General features: G+C 35.2%; 2 protein-coding genes across 4 annotated transcripts in view; one reads left to right on the forward strand and one right to left on the reverse strand.

Moving 5' to 3' along the window:
• The window catches only part of LOC109033870 (small G protein signaling modulator 2), a 166,506-nt gene extending 160,401 nt beyond the window's left edge, over positions 1 to 6,105 (forward strand). For all 3 annotated transcript variants that reach the window (XM_072301632.1, XM_072301633.1, XM_072301634.1), the window contains 4 exons: positions 6 to 188; positions 864 to 973; positions 2,429 to 2,596; positions 4,928 to 6,105. In XM_072301632.1, the coding sequence (XP_072157733.1) occupies positions 6 to 188; positions 864 to 973; positions 2,429 to 2,596; positions 4,928 to 5,016 (550 nt within the window). In that variant the 3' untranslated portion in view covers positions 5,017 to 6,105. The remainder of the gene's footprint in view (positions 1 to 5; positions 189 to 863; positions 974 to 2,428; positions 2,597 to 4,927) is intronic.
• Positions 6,106 to 6,256: 151 nt separating this feature from the next.
• On the reverse strand, positions 6,257 to 20,384 carry LOC109033871 (dynein axonemal intermediate chain 7). The gene is made up of 17 exons (XM_019046701.2): positions 20,207 to 20,384; positions 19,425 to 19,513; positions 18,507 to 18,693; positions 17,689 to 17,829; positions 17,063 to 17,137; positions 15,661 to 16,015; positions 15,063 to 15,186; positions 13,740 to 13,989; positions 12,473 to 12,581; positions 11,344 to 11,505; positions 10,760 to 10,925; positions 10,338 to 10,452; positions 9,475 to 9,633; positions 8,977 to 9,072; positions 8,523 to 8,747; positions 7,407 to 7,508; positions 6,257 to 6,449 (listed from the first exon to the last, which is right to left on the reverse strand). Exons 1-17 carry the CDS (start codon positions 20,213 to 20,215, stop codon positions 6,312 to 6,314), a joined length of 2,502 nt encoding a protein of 833 aa, XP_018902246.2. The 5' UTR covers positions 20,216 to 20,384; the 3' UTR covers positions 6,257 to 6,311.
• Positions 20,385 to 20,465: the final 81 nt, after the last annotated feature.

Below are 20,465 nucleotides of genomic sequence, written 5' to 3' on the forward strand. Positions count from 1 at the left end.
TTCAGGTATGTTTGGGAGCACTTGGACGTTGGATACATGCAGGGCATGTGCGACCTCGTAGCTCCTTTACTCGTCATATTTGACAATGAATCCATGACTTACGCTTGTTTTTGCAAATTGATGGACCGCATGGGAGCCAATTTCCCCCACAGCGGAGGCACCATGGACACACATTTTGCCAACATGAGGTAAGTTCTTCGAATTGGAGGATTTTTACTTACCTATTTTCAAATTTATAAATAGTTCATCTAAAGAACAACATTTCCGTTTTTCAAAAGTAATTAATCAAATGTTCAAAATTTGAAACAAATGGATTGTCCCAAATGGAATGTACTTGGCCAAAACTTGGGGATCCTGAAAAACTTAAAATTGAATCGAGTTTTTTGCTAGGGCGTAAGTTCATTTAAATGTTTTACAATTGCCATAGACGGTGGTCTTGTAAAGATGAACTACCTATCCAGAAAAAATCAATCGAGAAATTTCACAGAGTTTGGTTCGTTTTAGAAAGAAAACTTTCCCACAGAATTCACTCCATTGTCTACTCATACCTACAAAAATAAAACATCTTTAGTAATTTTTTAATACCGCATTGCAAGTAGCAAAACGTTAAAATGTCCTCAGCAATTTTATGACATAGTAATACAAATGGCAAAACTTTTCAATTCATATGATTGCCAATACTAAATACATTGTGTGCGAATCCATAAATTTATGCGGTGAAAGATAAAGTTGGATATAATTGGACATAAGATGGATAAGGATATAATTGTAATTAAACGAGCCTAGCTAAGGATCATAAACGTTCCTTTTGATCTAATTCCCAACAAGATATCTAATAGATGTTCTTACATTTATTTTCACAGGTCTTTGATACAGATTCTTGATTCCGAAATGTTTGAATTGATGCATCAAAACGGAGACTACACTCATTTTTACTTCTGCTATCGGTGGTTCCTCCTTGACTTTAAACGAGGTGATGAATTTTGAGGAACAAATAGATTTTTTCCAAAAATAATGCTAGATTATAGCGAAATATAAAATAATTTTGAAGAAACAAGTCTTTCAGGGAGATGAAGTGTGCATTTATTTCCACTACAGTCAGCCTCAGTGGTGTAGTGGTCAAGGCAGTTCCCTGCCAACAGTTAGATCCCGGGTTCAATGTCAAAGTGTTGCAAAAACAGTATTTTAATGAAGTGCTCCTTTGGTGTTCTGTTCATACCTCCGCAGTCAATACTTTTTCAGGACTGAGAGAAAAAAAAACATTTCTGGAAAAATGGATTATCTTGTGGAAGGTCCTGGCCAGAGCCATAAACGTTATACTTTTCTTGCAATTAGCCAAGTTGGGGGATATTTAGTTAGGTAGATCATTTTTCATTAAGGTAATGAGCCATTGCTTCTCTAGTTATTATTATTTGGGCATGGGTAGAATTAATCATTTATTCGGAGAAAATCAGAGATTTCAGACTTTTGTAACCGATAGTCACATGTCTAACTAATTCAACAAAGCTAAAAATTGAAATCGAATAATTTCTGTTCAAAAGCTCCAACCCCATTTATTTGCGACTGTCAAAATTACAAAAAACGAAAAAAGCGGAAAAAATGAGGCCATACAAGATTATTGGTGCACAGAACTAAATTATCGTAACAGAGCAAAAAACTATCACACATCCTACAGGGTGTCTACTAAAACAGGCTGGTCAAATATAAGTACCTTTACAGTACTTTTTCAGTACATTCTCAAGAAATTCAGTACCTCCTCCAACAGAAAAATTCCGTACTTTTTCAGTATCAACATTTGACGAAATTAGAAAAATTTCAAAAATTTGAAATTGCGACAAAGATGACAAAAAATTTTAAAAAATTCCGGACCTTTTTGCGGAATTTCCTCGTTTTTTCAGTACTTCCGGACCGCCCTTATAAAATCAGTACTATTTCCGGACTTTCCAAACTTGTCGACACCCTATCCTAACTGTCTTGATAAACAATGTTTGCTGGAAAATGATAAGAAACGAGTAGACAGTGGCAATTAGTCTTCGGAGAAGTGATTTGGACGTATTTATGCTAAAAGGAGCTATGTCTCACGTAAACCCTATGCACATGGTTCCTTTTAGCTTTAGCTCAATGTAAGATGGCTGTGCAGATTGTCATGTTGAATCACTAAATGCCCAATGGAAACCAATGGCACCCTATGCAGAAAGGTGCTTTTGTGGAAGAGCTAGAGACAGTGGTTCTTTATTACAAAATGTAATCCAGTTGATGTAGTGGGTCCCTAGGTGAAGAGCGCGGTTCACACCCCATGATGCAACAATGTTTGAAATGAAAAAATCAAAACAGTAATAAAAAAAATTGTTAGGAATAAAAAATTGGATAGGGGGTGATGAAAAGGATTTTAAAATTCAAACTAATGACGCAATTTATCTTTTTTTAGAACTGGTTTATGAGGATGTTTTCACTGTGTGGGAGACAATCTGGGCAGCAAAACTGATTTCATCAGCACACTTCATGCTATTTATTGCTCTGTCGTTGGTGGAGACGTACAGGGATATAATTCTGAGTAACGTTATGGACTTCACCGACATTATTAAATTCTTTAATGGTAAGTAAGTCATGTTTTTAATTTTTCAATTTTTCAATTACTTCCTCTAGATTAAACATGATAGTTACAACTCTCCCAGTTTTTAGGGTGAATTAAAATTGCTTCATCCCTGAATGTTACTTTTACATGGATTTGATCACTTTAAATCGATTTTTATCAGGTCACACTTTGATGCTTCGCAAATATCTCTTTATCAGTAATTAAGATTTAAAGTTCATTAGACAATAAAATTTTGGGAAATATCTGTGAATTTGGTTAATGTATTTCAGAATGAAACTAGACAACTCTGGATTAATGGGTTTCAGAATGGACCACTAGACAAGGTACGAATTTAAGCAATCTGATACATGTATCTTAACCAGAATTTCACGTAGAACACGATTCGTACAACGGAAATTACTGAAACCAACTCCTAACGAGGATATGAACGATTTTATTTCACATTGGTTTTACGAGGAATTTGAACTGCCCGCTCACAAGAAACTGAAAGCTCTAAGTGAGTCAAATCGCGCACCACAAAGGTTTCAGCAAGCTCCTCAATCGAACAATGTTCATTTCCCACCATGTGTTGTTCAAACTATAAGCTATTTGTAATAGCTGAGCCAAAGCGTCTAGATTGAGGTTGCCAGATTTTTATATCGCAGAAACTGTCATGATAACGTTTAGTGCGCGATGTGAGTCACGTAGAGCATTGAGTTTTCATGAGCGGGTAGTTTGAATTCACGCATCAAGAATCATTAAATATCTTCGTAAGGAGTTGATATCGGTAACTTTCGTTGTGCCCATCGTGTTTTACGTGAAATTTTGGTTAAGAAACATGTATCAGAATGTTGAAATTCGTACCTTGTCTAGTATTCCATTATCATTCCTTCCTCTTTCGATAGAAAAACACACTAAAAAGAGCAAATTGACAAAACTACTCAGAATCGGTGCAAAATACTCTTCATACAGGGAAAAAAAGTCAGAAAATATCTTAAGACAGGTCGTAGAATAACTTCCCATGCAGTCTAAAATATTGCAAACTGAAATGCATGGTTTTTGTTAATAGAAGATAGAAGCATGACAAATAGTATGAGATAGAGAAAATTACAACAGCCCTAAACCCAAGTAGCATTTTTCAACGGAAAAATCGCGATTTTATCGCCGATAAAGTCGCGATTATCCTCGATTTTATCGGCGATAAAATCGCTAGGATCATCAACATTTGAGCGATTATCCTCGATCTTTTCGCGATTTTATTGCGATTTTATCGGCCCGAAAAAATTGCGATTTTATCGCGATAAGATCGAGGATGATCGCTCAGATGTTGATGATCCTAGCGATTGATAAAATCGCCAAAAAAAAGGGGTTAAAGTTGTCAGCCGATTGCCGTTAGGTTCAGCCGTCAGGTCCTTTGACGAAGACGAGCGTAAAATCCCCGGAGCCTCCGCGGGGATTCGAACCCCAATCGCTACGGTGGAAGGCCAGCACATTGTCACTATGCTATGACCGCTATAAGACTTGCGTGTGCGAATTGAAGCCTTTTATACATGGATCGGCGCTTCGCAACCTCACAACTTATGTCTTTGCGTTGACTGACACCGATTTTTCATTGGATTTTTTTTTTTTTTTTTTTTTTTTTTTTTATTTTCCCTCCTCTGTATTTTATTTCATACCTTGAAATACGGTTGGTAAAATAAGGTTCTATTGGTAATCTCATCATTCTGTCTCTGTAAAATTACCAATAATAGTGAGATGGCAAAGTTACCGATGGACCTTGGGAAAAACGCCAATAGTTTTTATCGACTGTGGTAGAATTACCGAGATAAAATGGTAAAGTTACCGGGGATTGATTACCAATAAAAGTGGCATTCTTACCTGAAAAAATCAGTAAAAATACCGGTTTTCAGGTAAGCTTACCAGTCTGTCTTTGTAACATTATACTAATAATTGATAAAAAAAAATGAGATGGTTAAGTTACCATAACGGATCTCGGTAAAAACGGCGGCGGCGGAATAGAAACATCTTTCATATGCGTCATTCATGCGTTAATGAAAAATTGCAATTTATTGCAATTTTATCTCTATAAAATCGCGTTCGATAATATCGCGATTTTGTTGCAATTTATCGCGATTTTTCTCCCGATAATATTGCAATAAATCGCGACGTCGATAAAATCGCGATACATTCTCCAATTAAATCGCAATTTATCGCGATCACTGCTACTTGGGAAGTAGGTGAAATTCCTTTACTTTTGTACATTGCCACAATAAAAATGGAATACACATGTTCTATGCATTATTCCCTGTGTAACAAATTATTGGCTACCAATGTTCTTAATTTGAATTACAGAAATGGCCGAGAGACACGACTGCAAAGCTGTCCTAACTCTTGCGCGAGATCTTGTGCTCCAACTGCAAACTTTGATTGAAAATAAGTAAAGCGGATTGTTCTTTCGCTACCTTTAGTTCTAAATCTTCCACATTTTGTCTGTTCATACCATCATAAACACTTTAATTTGTTCACCTTTGAAAGAACTCAAAGAAAAAAGGGACATCAATCTGCTAAGGTTTTTACTGGCATTTAAAAGAGAAGTTTACAGAGCAAGCTATTTTTTTTCAATTTCTATGTATTTGTCAATGGTAAATTTGACCTGCTAAAGAAGCAGTACTTTGAAAAATATTGTGTGCAAAGGAAGTACTAGAGACCATTTTTAAGTTAAAACGAAAAGATAAAATCGTCGATAAGCTAATAATAGCAAGATAAACAACACAATATGCATTACGGCTCATCTTCACATCAAGACTCCCGATTTGGGTAACACAAATTGACATTCTTTGCCTTGCTAAAATGCAGTTGACGTTAATTTAAATTCATACCTGATAGGAGTCATTTTGCTATTTTCTACACTTCACTTTACTATTTCTATTTTTCGAAATGCACCCATTGTTTTTTTTTTGGTAACTCAAGGCCTATTAATCAGAGCCGCTGATCTTTTTATACTTAATTCTATTTGAAAAAGAAGAATGCAATATCCGTCACTATTTTTAAGTTTATTGCTCATAATTAGAGTGCACTTTTATCAATATTTTGACTTGCGTCAATTACCTCTCAACTCCACTGGTCCCAATAAAAATAGACAACTTTTCAAACTCAGCCTCTGACAAATGAAAAGATGTAACGTTATTTTTCGAATAATTTGGTTATTGTAAACAAAAGGTATTGGGCTCACAAAAATTCTGATTTTATTTGATAAAAGTTGTAAGTTCAACTTTCCTCATGATGCAGCGACTAAGGGTTTCAAATTATGAAGACATTCCTGTTTTACCTATTTTTTCTTAAGAGTTATAATTTATATTTTGTTATTATATATGTGTAAGTTGTACGTGTTGATGAATCAAAATTTTAATTTTCAATTGTTATTATTTTTAATGCTAAGACTTTAAGAAGGTTTAATCTTGTTTTGTTAAAAAAAAACCAAAGATGCTATCTTTATAAGTATACATGTTAATATAATTGTGGAATTATCAGCCTGTTTTTATTTTCTGCCCCCTTTTCTACCATCCGACTAAAACCATTTCCGTGACTTAATGCAATGTTCCATCAAACGCGCACTGAGCAACACTGCCATTGATGAGCACAGCCGTCCACGAAATTGTGCAAACATTCTTTGTTGTTTCCCCTCATCCCTGACGGTTGAGGGCACTCTTGTTGATTAAACAATTACTTAAACGACTTAAGAAAATGTTAGAATTCTAGTTTTTCGTAATAAATAAAACAAGGTTTGAGCGAGGGTGACCGATACCTCTTTGATGCTCTCTTTTGTTTCTTCCAAACCGTAGTCCATGACCAGATTGTAGAGGTCCGCGTAAAACTGCAAAACAGAGGATCCTTTGTAGAGGTTATAAATATAAAAGGCATTCTAAAGGTGAGTTTTCATGTTTTTCCCTCCCAGCAGACGGCAAAAGAAAAATAAATCGCTGACGAGAGCATCACACATTCACACCTGATGATGGAATTTAATAATCGAATTTCCTAGCCACAAAACTTCAAAATTTACTGTTTTAGCGCGATGTTCATCGTTATTGGTAGTGTTTTCAAGGTTTTTTACAAGTTTTGCTCCTCTGGAGCAAATAAACTATAAAATTACAAACACCACATACCTCCATTGTGGAGTTTTACAATGTCTGATCGTGTGTGATTTTGTTGAAAAAATATTACTTGACACTGTTTAAAAAAAAATTCAGATAATTTTCTTGTAAGAAAGAAAAAACACACACACAGCTCAGGAACACCAGTCCCTTTAAAAATTTGAAAAAAAGCAAAAAATCTCCTACCGTGAGAACCGAAATACGAAATACTGTAAATTCGTCGTTGAAATATTTTTTCCAATAAAAACCTAAAATGCAACTCTAAATTTATGAGCAGCACTTTCTTTGCCATTATGTATACAGAGTTAGAACTCAATTTATCAGATTGTGATGTAATGAATTTTGAAATTCGATGGATCGATCTTCTTGTACCTTCAAGAGCTATTTCAAATTAACGGACTCGGCGATTTATCAGATAGATATGTCAGTCCTGTAAAATCCAATAAATCAAAAACTTACAATGTATTTCAAAAATTTCATAAAAATTGGTAATTAAAGCGGCACCTGATAACCTTACTGCCCGGGCAAAAAATTCAGAAAATCTGTGAGCGAAAGCAGATTTTCTGGAGCATTGTTCACCTTTCGGAACACTCCCTTCTTCAGAGAGAGGAAAGGGCAAATAGATATGTGTTAGTAGTCTAAGTCTTAGTAAGTCTGAGAAATATGAGAATTGTACTCACGCTCATGCCCTCTATTCCTTCCTCCATAAACGCCTGACTCACTTCCGTGCAGACCACCAATCTGGCGCACCAAGGTGTGACCAGTAACATCTGATAATTGGTCTGAAACACAACGTCAGAGCTTTAGGAAGCAAAAATGCCGTGTGGAAAAATTGGACTTCATTTTGCAATTAGGAACTACAATTTCAGTTATTTAGAATCAAAGTATGTACCATTAGTTTCCCTATGCACATAAGTGCACTTACCAATGAGCCAGAACTTCTAGGTACTTCCGAATTGAAAGCTATAGTCCCGGTTATTCTTGCGCGAGACCTTTCTTGAAAAATCAAGGACCTCCAGAGAACTCAAGTGAAAATCAAGCACCGCTTTCGCATTTCCAATGTAACTGACATTGAAGTTCTCCCTGTACTTGCTAATTTTTGCTGTTTCCCCATTTAAGAGACAATTTATGATTACTTTTGACAAATTTCCTTAATTTTATCAAGATAATTATGAGCAATTATAATATTTTGATAAGAAAAAGTGTTGGACCACCTCAAATACAACAAAACAATTTAAAAATGGTTGTAAGTAAAAAATCTGAGAAATTTTGAGACGGCAAAGTTTCTAGACCTGCAATCATTTATATGATACTATGTATTCTTACTAACTTACCCATGATCATGTTTGATCATTTATCTGTAATCATTCATTGGAAAAGACCCAAGTCTACAGACACTTTTGAGATATAAAAGTTTTTGTCAAGTTGGATAGAACGATCCAGATCTTAGTTTTTAACAGAAAATACTTTATAGCATTCCGCAAGATAAAAACAAGATTGCAAGTAATTCTGTTCTATCTGTGTTAATTAAGGTTGTAAGGATAAAAAATTGCCGATTTTGAATTCCAAACATGTCAGGATAAATTTTCAGATTTTTCTGAAGTACACTTTTTGGACTGCAAACTTTGACGCATTATGACTGCAGTTTATTTAATGATCTGGATTTTTATTCTGAGTCAGAATTTTAGTGGGAGCCACCTGTACCCAATAACGTCAATTTCTCAATTTGAGTTTCTTGGCACAAAGGTTTAAACAGAGAGGATTTAAAAAAATATTTAAAATTTGCGTTCACTCACCAATTTTTGTTTCGTTTGTCGTGCCAATTCTTTGATTTGAAAGACAATATTCTCATGAGCAGCCAGTAAATTCCAACGCGACCAGGAAAACATGTGAGTAGTTGCAAGAAGAGCCATACAGTGGTAGACATGGTTCTCTGTGATTTGGTGTTTGTTCCTTGCGTTCTCGAGGTAAAGAAAAGCATCATCAGGGGGAAATAAGTCTACGCCGCCTTCTCTTAACAACTAGAAAGACAAGTGAAAATGAAGTAAACTTTAAAGGATCAAATGCAAGATTAATGACTGAGAAAACATCTGTTGAAATTCCTCTGATTGCTTGCTCATTATGCGAATGAGTTTACTTCTGCGGAGCTTTGAATATAAAAATGCATTTGTATACATGACATATGGAACCACGGTAAAATGTAGCAGCATTACGGTGGTTTGAATGTCCGACTTTAAAAAAGATACTTACCTTCATTAATTTATGTGGCTTGTAGAAGATTCCTACTAACTCTTGAAGTGCTGTGCTTGTAGCATTTTGAAGCTGGTTCAAACAAATTTCATCATTCTGTGAGCAGAGAAAAAAGGAACGAAAACTATGATAAAAATTCTACCAAAAAATACAAACGTAAAAAAACGTTAGTTAAAAAAAAAATCAATGACTGGGCACTCAGTAATTTTTGTTACGGTCCGAAATGGTGGAGAACCCTAGAATTTCTTTTGATCTGAATCTTCTAATTTTATGACGAAACTGCTTTAAACGCTACAACCGTTTCAAAAGATTGATCACATCGTCAGATGTTCCAATGTAAATAAAAATCAAAACTCAAATTTAAGTCAATAGTGTAATCACTGATTATTGGTATGTATCTCGCTTTATACTTGCGCGAGTGTTTACTTGAAAGCGCTGCGAGGGCAGGGTGAATATCCTCAGAAAACAGTGGAAAAGCAAAGGGTTAGGGCTGCTTACTTTGACAAGAAATTCAACGATGATAATGGCGGCTGTGATGGAAAATGATATGGTACTTCCAGGGCCAGGTCGGATTTCCCACGTCTGGTATGGAAGGTTGCTGAATCGGAACGTCGCCAGTCCAAATGGACGCATGCGACCAGCGCGAAAAACAACAACCTGCAACACATGAATTCTTAGTAGTTGTTCCCTTTTTTCATTATCCCTGGGTTCTCCTTGAATTTGCATCTATAAATCTGTTTTGCAAAATAAAGGGGAAAAAAGACACTCGGGATAAGTAATAATCTACTGTCATGATGTCATTACCTCAAAACTCATGACTACTTTTTATAGAAGCTTAAAATATATTCTCACAGGCTACGATTACATGCTGAGAAAAACTATTTACATAAAATCTTTGCTTCTCCTTTTTTCCCAGAACTAGGGATCCTGATTATCAAAGGGCTTGTCGATTGAGAGTTTAACAAAACAGTGGTTGCTTGATTAGTGCAGCGCAAAATTTTTATTCAACAGCTCTAGACAGTAGAAAATTAAAATAAAAAGGCAAAAAATCTTACCTTTCTTTAAAATGGAAAAATTAAGTGCATCTCTTTTTCCAGTACCTAATAATTTTTGAAAAAGTTTGCGACAAAGAAGGGGACATATTCTGATTTTGATGTTCAGGCGATTTGGATGCTACCAGAGAACTTTGAACTGAAATAATTACTACGGGACATTCGATTTTCTTCCAACAGTATATATTTGTGCACAAGGAAAGTAGAAAAAATTAAGGCTTCATGTCGATATGCCATTCAAGATTTCTGATAACAAAATTGAGTTAACGTAATTTGTAAAGGTTACTTTTATTTTCAGCAAAAAAATACCTGTTTTTCTTCATTAAATTTTTGGTCGAATATGTATTGAGTGGACCAATATTTGTGCTGGTCATCCCATTGTACAACTGTTGGTGGTTCAAACCATAATATATTATCCGGTAGCCTGTATTGACAAATTAATTCATTTAAGAATATTTAAAAGAAAATGCAGGAACAAAAGGACATTCTCTTGAAAAAAAAAAAGCGATCTAAGTTTCAACTCCAATTTTGAGTGTGGTTCTCAAAAAAGCCTTATTCAAAGACCCCAGATTTTATCTACTGACAGACCTACTTGGAAGAAACTATAAATTCATGCATGTTGCATCCGACTTCACTTGAGAATTTTATACATCACCTGATTTGGAATCGCTAGTATTAATTAGTTTGTGGGTTTGCATTGACTAATGAGTGACAAACTGACATCTACTTACACGATGCTTACGGTGACCAGTTTCTCAAGTCCTTCTTTCTTAGTTTTAGCTTCATGTTCCTCCTCTTCTGAAGAAGTTTTCGTCTGCAACAATGCATCTTGAGATGGCGCTGGAGGTTCATACAGCTCCAGATAGTTGATCGGCTGGATATTCTGCGGTCCTGTCACTAAAATACACACAGCATTATGATAAAACAATACTAAAAAATTGATGCATAAATATGAGAAAACAATGAACAGCGTGGTCATAGATTTGCTAAGACGAGTATCAATTTTAGTAAAAATTACTAAAATATTTCTGTAGATAGACTATCTACTCGCCTGACTGCCTCTGACTTTTAACAAAGTCTTGAGTCGTTTTTGCTAATGCTCTTTGTCTTTCCTCTGCTAACACTCGCGTGCTCCTCGCTTCCTCACAATTTTGTATACATTCCTTTCAAACATAGGTGACTGTCTTGAACTGTACACTTACGTCTTGCTTCAAAATGTCTAATTTTAAAAGACTTCTGCTATTAAAATACATCTGATTATTGTTCTTGTAAGGCTCAATTAAGACAATTTTAAAGTACGAAATGGGAAACTCACGCAAAGTCAAATAACATTTATTTGCCAGCTGCTGTGCTTGCGACGGCTGCTGAAGAAGATCAAGATGAAAAACGCCACCAAGAACCACATAGCGTCGCAGATTTATCTCCTTCTCATCTAACTCTAGCGTGAGAGCTTCTCGCAATCTTTCAGCCTTCATCTCTGAAAGTAAAATTTTTTGCAATCAAGTTAGATTAGAGTAGCTCTTGGTTTTCTGTCGGAAAAGGCCTTTAAAAGTAACATTTATGATAAAAATGTAATGTAGACATCATATCTTCTTTCACGTTTCGTTCACTTTTCTCTTCCCAAAAGTTTGTAGGATTTCCAGGTTAAAGACTTTTTAAAGTCGTTCTTCAATTTTCATCTTTCGCTATGCAGAGAGAGCATTTAGTTTTGCTTATTGGCGCAACATTTTTCATTCATACGCTTCCAAATATTTTTCTCCTGCTACAACAAAAAGAACCAGTTTTGCTTATTGGCCCTGATAAAAGTTGCGGCCCTTGCTCCTCCTTCCTGAGTTTAGTTCCCACATTATAAAAACAAAATTTTCTCTTGATTGCACCAAAAAAATTTTTAGTCAGAACATTCGGCACTAAATTATGTTGAAAATAATTTCAATTAATTAGGAGTAAAAATAATTTTTTGCAATGACTAAGGATAAGTAATGACTTAATTGAACAGATTATTTGCGGGGTAATGACACATTTCCCAGCAATGTCATTAACAACATTATATCAATCATCATTTTTATGTTATTCCATTTAGGTTTAAGTGGTATCTTGTTTGTTCGAAGCAGAAAGTAGCAGAATGAAAAAGACTTTAAAGCTTTTCCTAAAAAAATATTTGTAAATCACTGGCTCAAATTAAAAATGTAAAACTTTAATGCAGCTTTTCAAAAACTCAGATTGTGCTTAATTTATTTTTTAAAAAAAAAACTAGCCAAAGTATCTCCTTGTGATATTTTGTGAATATTCTTGAATGTGTGAAAAAAAATTTACAAACAATTTCTTTAAAAAACTGTCAATTCCTTTTTTTAAAATAAAATAAAAAAAGGAGGGATTTGTAATATTGCAATCAAAGATACATATTTATCTGTTTTAGACATTGAAATGCTGATAAATGGCCAGACCTTCTTTTTCAGCCCATATTTGATTCGGAGACTTGGCTCTTTGTGAAACTGGTGAGGCAGGATATTCAATCTCTTTCACATCATCATTTGCTTCAGATGGTGGTGAGTCCTGAACGAAAGATATAATAAGTTGAAAGTAAGGATTCAATATTTATTTGAAAGTCTACGGTTCAAAAATCATAATTTTAAGAAAAAGCCAACCAAAGTTTTTGTCAACGATGTTGAGGCCTCATAATTGAGGACACCGCACCAAGAACAGCCTATAGGGGTATAGGTTGTTATTACGCCCATCTGCTTTTCGGATTCTACGTACCCTGGACTATGCTGTGGTAGTGATAGAATATAGATAGGTAACGGCTCGAGGTCGAAAAACCTTTTTTTTCCGAGTTAAGTCAGGCCTCTGGATCGATGGGTGCAAGAACGACCTATAAACGGGCCTATAAACTTAAGGGCCTATAAGGTGCTAGTTACCCTTTTCTTTACTCACTATCGATATTCTTTAATTTTGCGTTAATCATGCGCGATTAAAATGATTTATACTTCATATTGCCACCAAAATGACTGTTGGACGTAATAATGGCCTATAAACCGCTTTTTTAAATCAAATATATTAGAGTGTAAACCCAAAATGTATCGCAAAATCTACCCGGCATCCTTCAATAGAAGGGCTAGGTCACCCAAAAACACCAAAACAGGGTACCTGCATAGAAAAGTCTGCGCAGTACATCAAAAACAAAACTTTGAGTGCATTTTTCTCAAAACGTGGTTTCCAGTTATAGGCTGTTCTTGGTGCGGTGTCCTCAATTGTCACATCAAAATGTAACTATTCATGAAAGATAACTTTTAAACTTACGTAACTTCACTTAAGTAACTTGAAAGTTGAAACCGACCATTAGCACAAAAATTTACTGCTTGACATTAATCTTTGGATACCAGGAAAAACTTTCAGTCAAATATTTCAATTTTGATTTATACTCAATTTGACAAAAAATGTTCCCAAGAAAAATTTGCCTTTGTGTACTGAGGTTCCTTATCTCATGGCTGTATACAAGTACGTAAAAGATGAGATTTAGAAGAGCATTATTTGCCCTCCTACAAATTTTCATTAAAGCTGTCAACAAATTTTGCGACTTTGGTCCTGCTACTTGGCAAAGAAATGCATGCATAAGACAATGAATATTTCTCCACGAAAGTTCCGAAAATTGTGCAAAACAAAGTTATTTTGAAAGATGCCTAAAGGGCAATGTGCAGCGAGATAAGAAGTTACCAGGCCTTTGGAGAGACTGTCTACATTAGCCAAATCGAGCTGTGCTGCTTTTTCAGACGACGGCGACTGCTCCCCGGATTTCGGAGCACTTTTTGTGAGATCAAACTCATTTTCAGAGCCATCATTCATCGGTGACTGAGACTCAGCCAGCTTCTCAATATCCGCGAGCAGTATGTCTTTTGAAAACGTCTTATCGCTCAAGCGAAAGGTTTTCAATGAGTCGGATGCCTCACTTGAAGGAGGTTGATGTCTGAAATGGAGTAGTTACAGTGTAAAGGCATTTAAAATTGTATTATTTTTTGCCCCAAAATATTTGTGAAACACTCCTCTTAGTAGTGAAACCAGTAATTCCATTTGTAGTTTTTCGGCAATGTAGTATTTTTTCTTGTAGATGGTCACAAATAAAAAAAAAAAAGTCTGATAAATACCTGGCCAGTCACTTTACACGCAATTTTATGACATTTTTCCTTCAATTGCATACGAGTTTCATTAACTCAAAAATCCTGAGACTGATTCAAATGTAGGTGTAGGCAGGGATACTGAAAAACTATGGCCAAAGTGCAAAATCACATGTCTCTGTTTACGACATTTCAGACTTCCTGTTATACTTTATTTTTACCATGGAAACCTATTCAACATAATTTCTTGAAAACTTCCTTGAAATTTCTTCTCTGCCAGCAGAATACTCTAAACAAACAAGCTATAAAGTTGACTTGTTTTTCTTAGAAAATAAAATATGAGCAGAAATTTTGAAACACTCCGATGGAGATATGTTGTTTTGCACTTTAGTCATCAGAATGTCTGATCCTGGGAGCCAATAATACCCTAGGCTTACAGGAGAATTTTTCTAGAGGGAAAATGTTTGCATATGTATCTTTGCATCTTCAATCTGCAGAAAGATATGAAATACTGGCGCAATGTTGTCGACTATCCAAACGTTGCTGAGTTATTACTGGCAAAATTTTGAAATCAAACATGTGTGATTTCAAAATTAGAAAAGAAAGTTATCACTTTTGAATTTGGTGGGTAATTTAGTAAAGAGATGTGGGAAATGTAGGTGAAACCCTACCAGAATTGAACTGTAACCAGGTCCGAGATACAAAGTGGAGCTGATGTTAGAGCTATAAAGCTCTTTGTTTTCTTCTTGTCTTAGTTATTCTCTTGTTCGGTTACCTACACTATTATTTCGTATATTTCTTTTGGTGCTTTTATTTCCTGTCCTGAAAGTATGTATATGTGAGTGGAGCCGGTCACTGCACAAAGCGAGTGAAAATGAGGAAGACTGGAAATTTCTGGACCTCTAAATTCCAGACTTTCACTTACTTTGACTTCTTCTTCACGAATAATAATTTCTGCCTCTCAATTTCTTGTTTTATTTCCTCTTCTTCAATTTCCTTACGAATTTTTTCAGTTTCTTCCCACTTTTTATTCGTGAATTCAAAGAGGTCTGTGGAAGAAACAACGGAATCTGGTAATTGAGGCTTGGAGAGGTTTACGCTGAAGTAAGCTTATATGAGAAATGCAAATTGATAAATTAGATACTAGATTAAATATGAATACCTTTTGCTTGATGAAATACAATAAAGGCTTGCGCTAAATGAAGGGGCTAACATTACTGAGATTTCGAACAAAAGGAATTTAAGTCGCAAAAAATTGCAGACATTCTTCAGGCTGATACAAAGTTGAAACAATTGCCACACCAATAATGGAGTTTTTTACCTCCAATTTCCCTTCACTTTAGATCAAGATATGTTTAAAATCACCGAAATCTCAATTTTTCAAAAAAGTTATCTCCTTCATTTACAAAGGCCTCAACTTGTACACATGATAAGCTACTAGATAAAGTCTGAACTAGAAAAAATCATTGCTTAAGAAAAAGGAATCACCTAACAGGCAGTTGAGAAATCAATTCTATGCCTACCATCCTCTTCATCAAAAGAGACTTGCGGTTTGTTCCACGAGCGACTGAGGTCGGAAAAGTGATTATACTTGAGCCACAAAGTGCGGACAGCTATGAAAGATTGAGAAAATTGCGGTGGTAGCTGGATGTTGACTCCGCAATCGGGGAAATCGATGGTCGGCGATGGCCTGTCATCGTTGCTAGATCGCGGGAGCTTCAAAACGCTCCAGAGACTTAGGATGAAAGCGGAGCACTGTTTCAAATACTTCACTGTTTCCAGGTCAATGTGGATCATATTTTCCTCCAAGTTTCGCAGAATCAAATACGTTGCCTTATCGATCCTGCTTTGGAGCTCTTCTCGGAAATCAGATCGCACCTGGGGAGAACACAAATATAAAGTGAGAAAAAATGAAATAGAGAGGTATCATTGTGATAAATATATCATATTTAATGGTTATTGATGTTTATAAAAACGAGATTGGTAATTAATATGAAATTGTGCTCATATCTGTGGGTGGAGCCAATTTAAGAAAGGGCACTTGTTAATCTAACATTGCTAAGGTTTTGTGACTTAGTTCTTCTTGCACTTGAAAGGAAACGGGCGTAACAATGCGAAAAATATTCGGGAAGATTTCCTCATAAAATTTTCAATTTGTGAGTTTGAGAGAGACAAATTGCAAGGATTAACACTTTTCAATAACAAAAAGATACATCATAAGTAGCAAGATGTTGGCAATATCATAACCACAAGAAAGCACCCTTGTTTCAAAGCAGCCTTCTGTTTCATGTGTAACTTCACACAATGATACAGACATTTTGACATAATAAGTTCTGTTTATTGGAGCAAAAAATGAGTCTTTCACTAACAAAGAAATATTATTGTTCTTTATTCTCAGAAAAATTTTAAATAAAATTGTGATCCGCAAAATATAGGATTTGATAAGGGAAATCTAATAATGGAGCCTTGTTTGGCTTCAGTTTCAGTTTTCGAGAAATTCTTCTGGAATTAAAAAATAATAAAAATATGACAGATGGAGATTATGAGTCCATCTTGCAATTTATGTAAAATTTAAAAATTTAGTAAATTTAAAAATTTAAAAATTAACATTTTTAAAACAATTTTTTTTAAAAACACTCACTTGCATAAACTATTTCAATTTTCGGAGTGAAAATTCTTTTGAGCAAAATGAAAGAACTTGCTATACTTTTATACATAGGTATTTGATTTTTTGAATGAAATTTAAAATTTTCCATAAATTACTGTCATCCAAAGGAACAACCTTCCAAAATTTAATAGGATGGTTTTAGATATCTTTCTTTTTAAAAAAATGATACATGGGTGAACATGTTGAAATAATGCAGGTGAATAGTTTACTTTTGATTGCATGGATAAATTTATTAAGTACGAATAAATTTCACTTACAGATTTCCACATTTCCACAGTTAGCGGTGGTTTATCAAGAGGAATATCTATAACTTCATTCAGATAATCCAGTAACTGTTGCAAAAAAAATAGAGACAGGGTTACTTGCAAGATAATTATGATTTCATCAAAACCATCAAAGAAAAGTTTGGATACAAAATCTTAACATTAGTCGGTCCTGCTTTTCAGATTTAAGAAACTTGAAAACTCCTTGGACTGCCACTTGGCGATTTCCACACAAAGGAAGTTTTACATGCACAGCAAGATCCGAGAAAGGACATATCTGTTCAGATAATAGATTAGATTCTGGGATTGGAGTTGGGACGTTGGTTGGGGCCAAATTTGATGCTCAAGGTATAAAATAGATCAGGGAAAAGACAGGAAAATACATTATTCTGGAACTGATAGAGGGCCTTTTTTTGGGTTCCCATACAATTAGACATGCTTTAAATCTCGCAAAAATTGGGCTGCAAAATTTGACTGTAGATGATGAGCAATAATTATATGATGCTCTATGCTTCTCCATAAATTGTTTAGGATTTGACCGTGTATTGAGGCCTATCAAAATTAATGCGTTGTGCAAGGGTGGATTATTTTCATTTGATAAAAGAAAATAAATAACAAACCTTTAATACTTCAAGTGCCCTCCGTTCTGCATGATCTATTGTGTAACAATCTGTCTCTAGCTTCCACAGATACAGGTATGTGTTCATTGCGCTGATATTGCTTGGAAATGGCAGACCATCGTTGTTGATAAAATGTTGCCACTGAAACAGTCAACAGACTTTTAAACACTTTGCAGACAAAACTAAAGAACTTGTAGGCTATTCAAAAGGTGAAATTTTCTAAAAATGCAGGTAAAAATTTCTCCCTTAGGTAATAAAAATATTGTGAAGGAACACAAAACACATTTGTTTTCCAGCCAATGACAATTACAGAATTGAATTTGATGTTTTGTTAAAACAGATACTTAGTTCAGAGATTAGATCCAAAACTTGGCAGCAATGCTTCATAACATAATATGACACACATATCGACAGTGAAACTACCAAACCACGTATCTCGTTTGCGGTGTTTAAAAATCTACGCTCGCATTTTATTTTTTTGAAGTAGACCAAATCAATGTCATTCCTTGAAATTTTCACAGAATTTTCTCCGCACAAAGAGGAAAAATCACAGAAATTTTCAAGACTGGACGTTAAGTAGTTTTTCATTTAAAAAATAAAGTATGACAGGAAGTCTGCGACGTCGCAAACCGAGATACATGGTTTGGTAGTTTCACCATCGATATGTATAATAAGGTGTGCTACTTATGCACAAATTATAGAGATAGGCTAACTTGGAAAATTAGACCAGCATCTAGGGTTAGAGCAAAATGGATAAGGAAATATTATGACAGTATGTTTGTGTAAATATTATGAATATAAGAAAAACATTAGATGACCTCTATTTGATCTCTGCATGCGATATCTTGTTGCGTTTTACTTTCCTTCATCTGCGCGAACAGTTTACATGAATTGACGAGTGTTTTGGTTCGGATGGCATGGTTGGCGAGCTCAGTTTCTCTTTTGAGTTTGGCGAGTCTTTTCTCCTCTGCAGCTTTTCTCTTCTTTTCTGCAATCTGTCTTTGTCTAGTGAAAGAGAGGGAAAATGTTTACTGATGGAAAACGATTCATTAGTCTACAGATAGAAATGATATTTTAGGAAATTTTGCGTAGAGTGCCTATCGCTTGTTTTAAGACTTAGAGAAAATAATTTTAGCCGTTTTAGAAAAATTTTGGGGGACTATGAATTTTTAGGAATACGAACTACAATCTTTTGCAAGCATGGCGTGTTTTCTTAATTTGCTGGCAATTTGTGTGAGAGAAATTGGCTCTCCTAGAAATTGAGAACATTTATGTGCACAAACATTGATGATCCTTAGAGATGGACTTGATAAAGATTTTTTGCAGATATGGATCACATTCTGTTATCTAATGTGGGACTGGTGGAAGCACTTGTGGTTATGCATTAGCCATAGCTGTTTTGCGTATTATTCAAGAAACTTGTCTAAAACTTCGTTCAACAAAAAGTTTCGGGTCGCTGAGTACTTTTGGTCAGCTGGCTGTTTGCTTAAAATTTTGTGAGCAACACTGATGATTAAAAGGTTTTCAGGTACCTAGACACCTCATTAGATTTATGGAGTACAAGAATGGGAGAAAATGACTCAGATTCGATTATTTACTTTTATCAAAATCTGAATGATAGAATCAAATCCTCCTGAAAAAAATTGGTGAGTGAATTACTGAAGATATAGATTGCTCTGGTAACTCCACCATATAATTTGAATCAATTTTTTTAAAAGCTCTCCATTGATGCTTACCTTGCAGCCTCTAGCTCTCTTGCTTGCTGCTTTGCCTGCTCTTCTTTGAGTTTATCACGTTCTCTTTTCGTCAGTTTTTTCTTCTTCGGCTGAAAAGCAAAACACCAAAAATTTTGATGAGTTCCAATTTGAAGAATGACAGGTCTCTGATTGCTGACAAGAAAAATGAGAATAGGCTGGTGACAACAGACTAGCTGATCACTAAAGGCACATAAAATTACCCACCAGTCTGTAGTCGTTGAGGCAGGTCTCAGTTGATAAGCAGCTATGATGAAAAATGAGTTTGATGAGAAAAATTGGTTCCGACTGATAAGTATTTTAAATTTTTAGTAATCATGATACTAGTATGAAACATTTGAAATTCCAATCTGCAGTGTAATCTATGGGAGCCTGGGTGACCATAAACTCCGAAAGTGAACAATCCTTCGCATAGCTATCTAACATTGCAACGTTCCGTCGACAAACCTGACCCCGATGTTTGAGTACCAGCTATCATCAACACTTCCAGCTTTGGCATACGATGTATGATGATAAGTCACTATGACTTATATCCCTTATCATTAATGCTGAATGCTGTTCTTCATTCACTCGCAGATGCCATGAGCCATGAGCCCTCAGCAAGGGGCAAGTGATAGACTCTTTCTATCACAACTCTATCAAAGCCTCAGAAGGAAGGCTTGAATGAATGGGCTTGCCCTGACAGTATCATTTCTTTCATTTAGGGCTTAAAATGGATGTAAGGCAAAATGTATTAGAGGTAAAAAAAAACCGTGAGAGCAAACCTTGTTCATTCTGAAGATCCAAACGATAACAAAAACTGGAAAAAAGGTGGTTTGGAGCCTGCTGTAGTTTACAATTTCCTGTGACTGTTGATGTTTATGCTGGTGATTACTTTAATTGATACGTTTTAAAGGAATGCACCATGAAAAACCACGATAATTTATCACATATTTATTACATTAACAATAACAAAACACATGTGGGCGCATGGAAACAATCAAAACAAACAAGTAAAACAACGTGGGGGTGGGGGAAAGGCGA

Source organism: Bemisia tabaci, chromosome 6 (assembly GCF_918797505.1).
Source record: "Bemisia tabaci chromosome 6, PGI_BMITA_v3".
NCBI lineage: Eukaryota > Metazoa > Arthropoda > Insecta > Hemiptera > Aleyrodidae > Bemisia > Bemisia tabaci.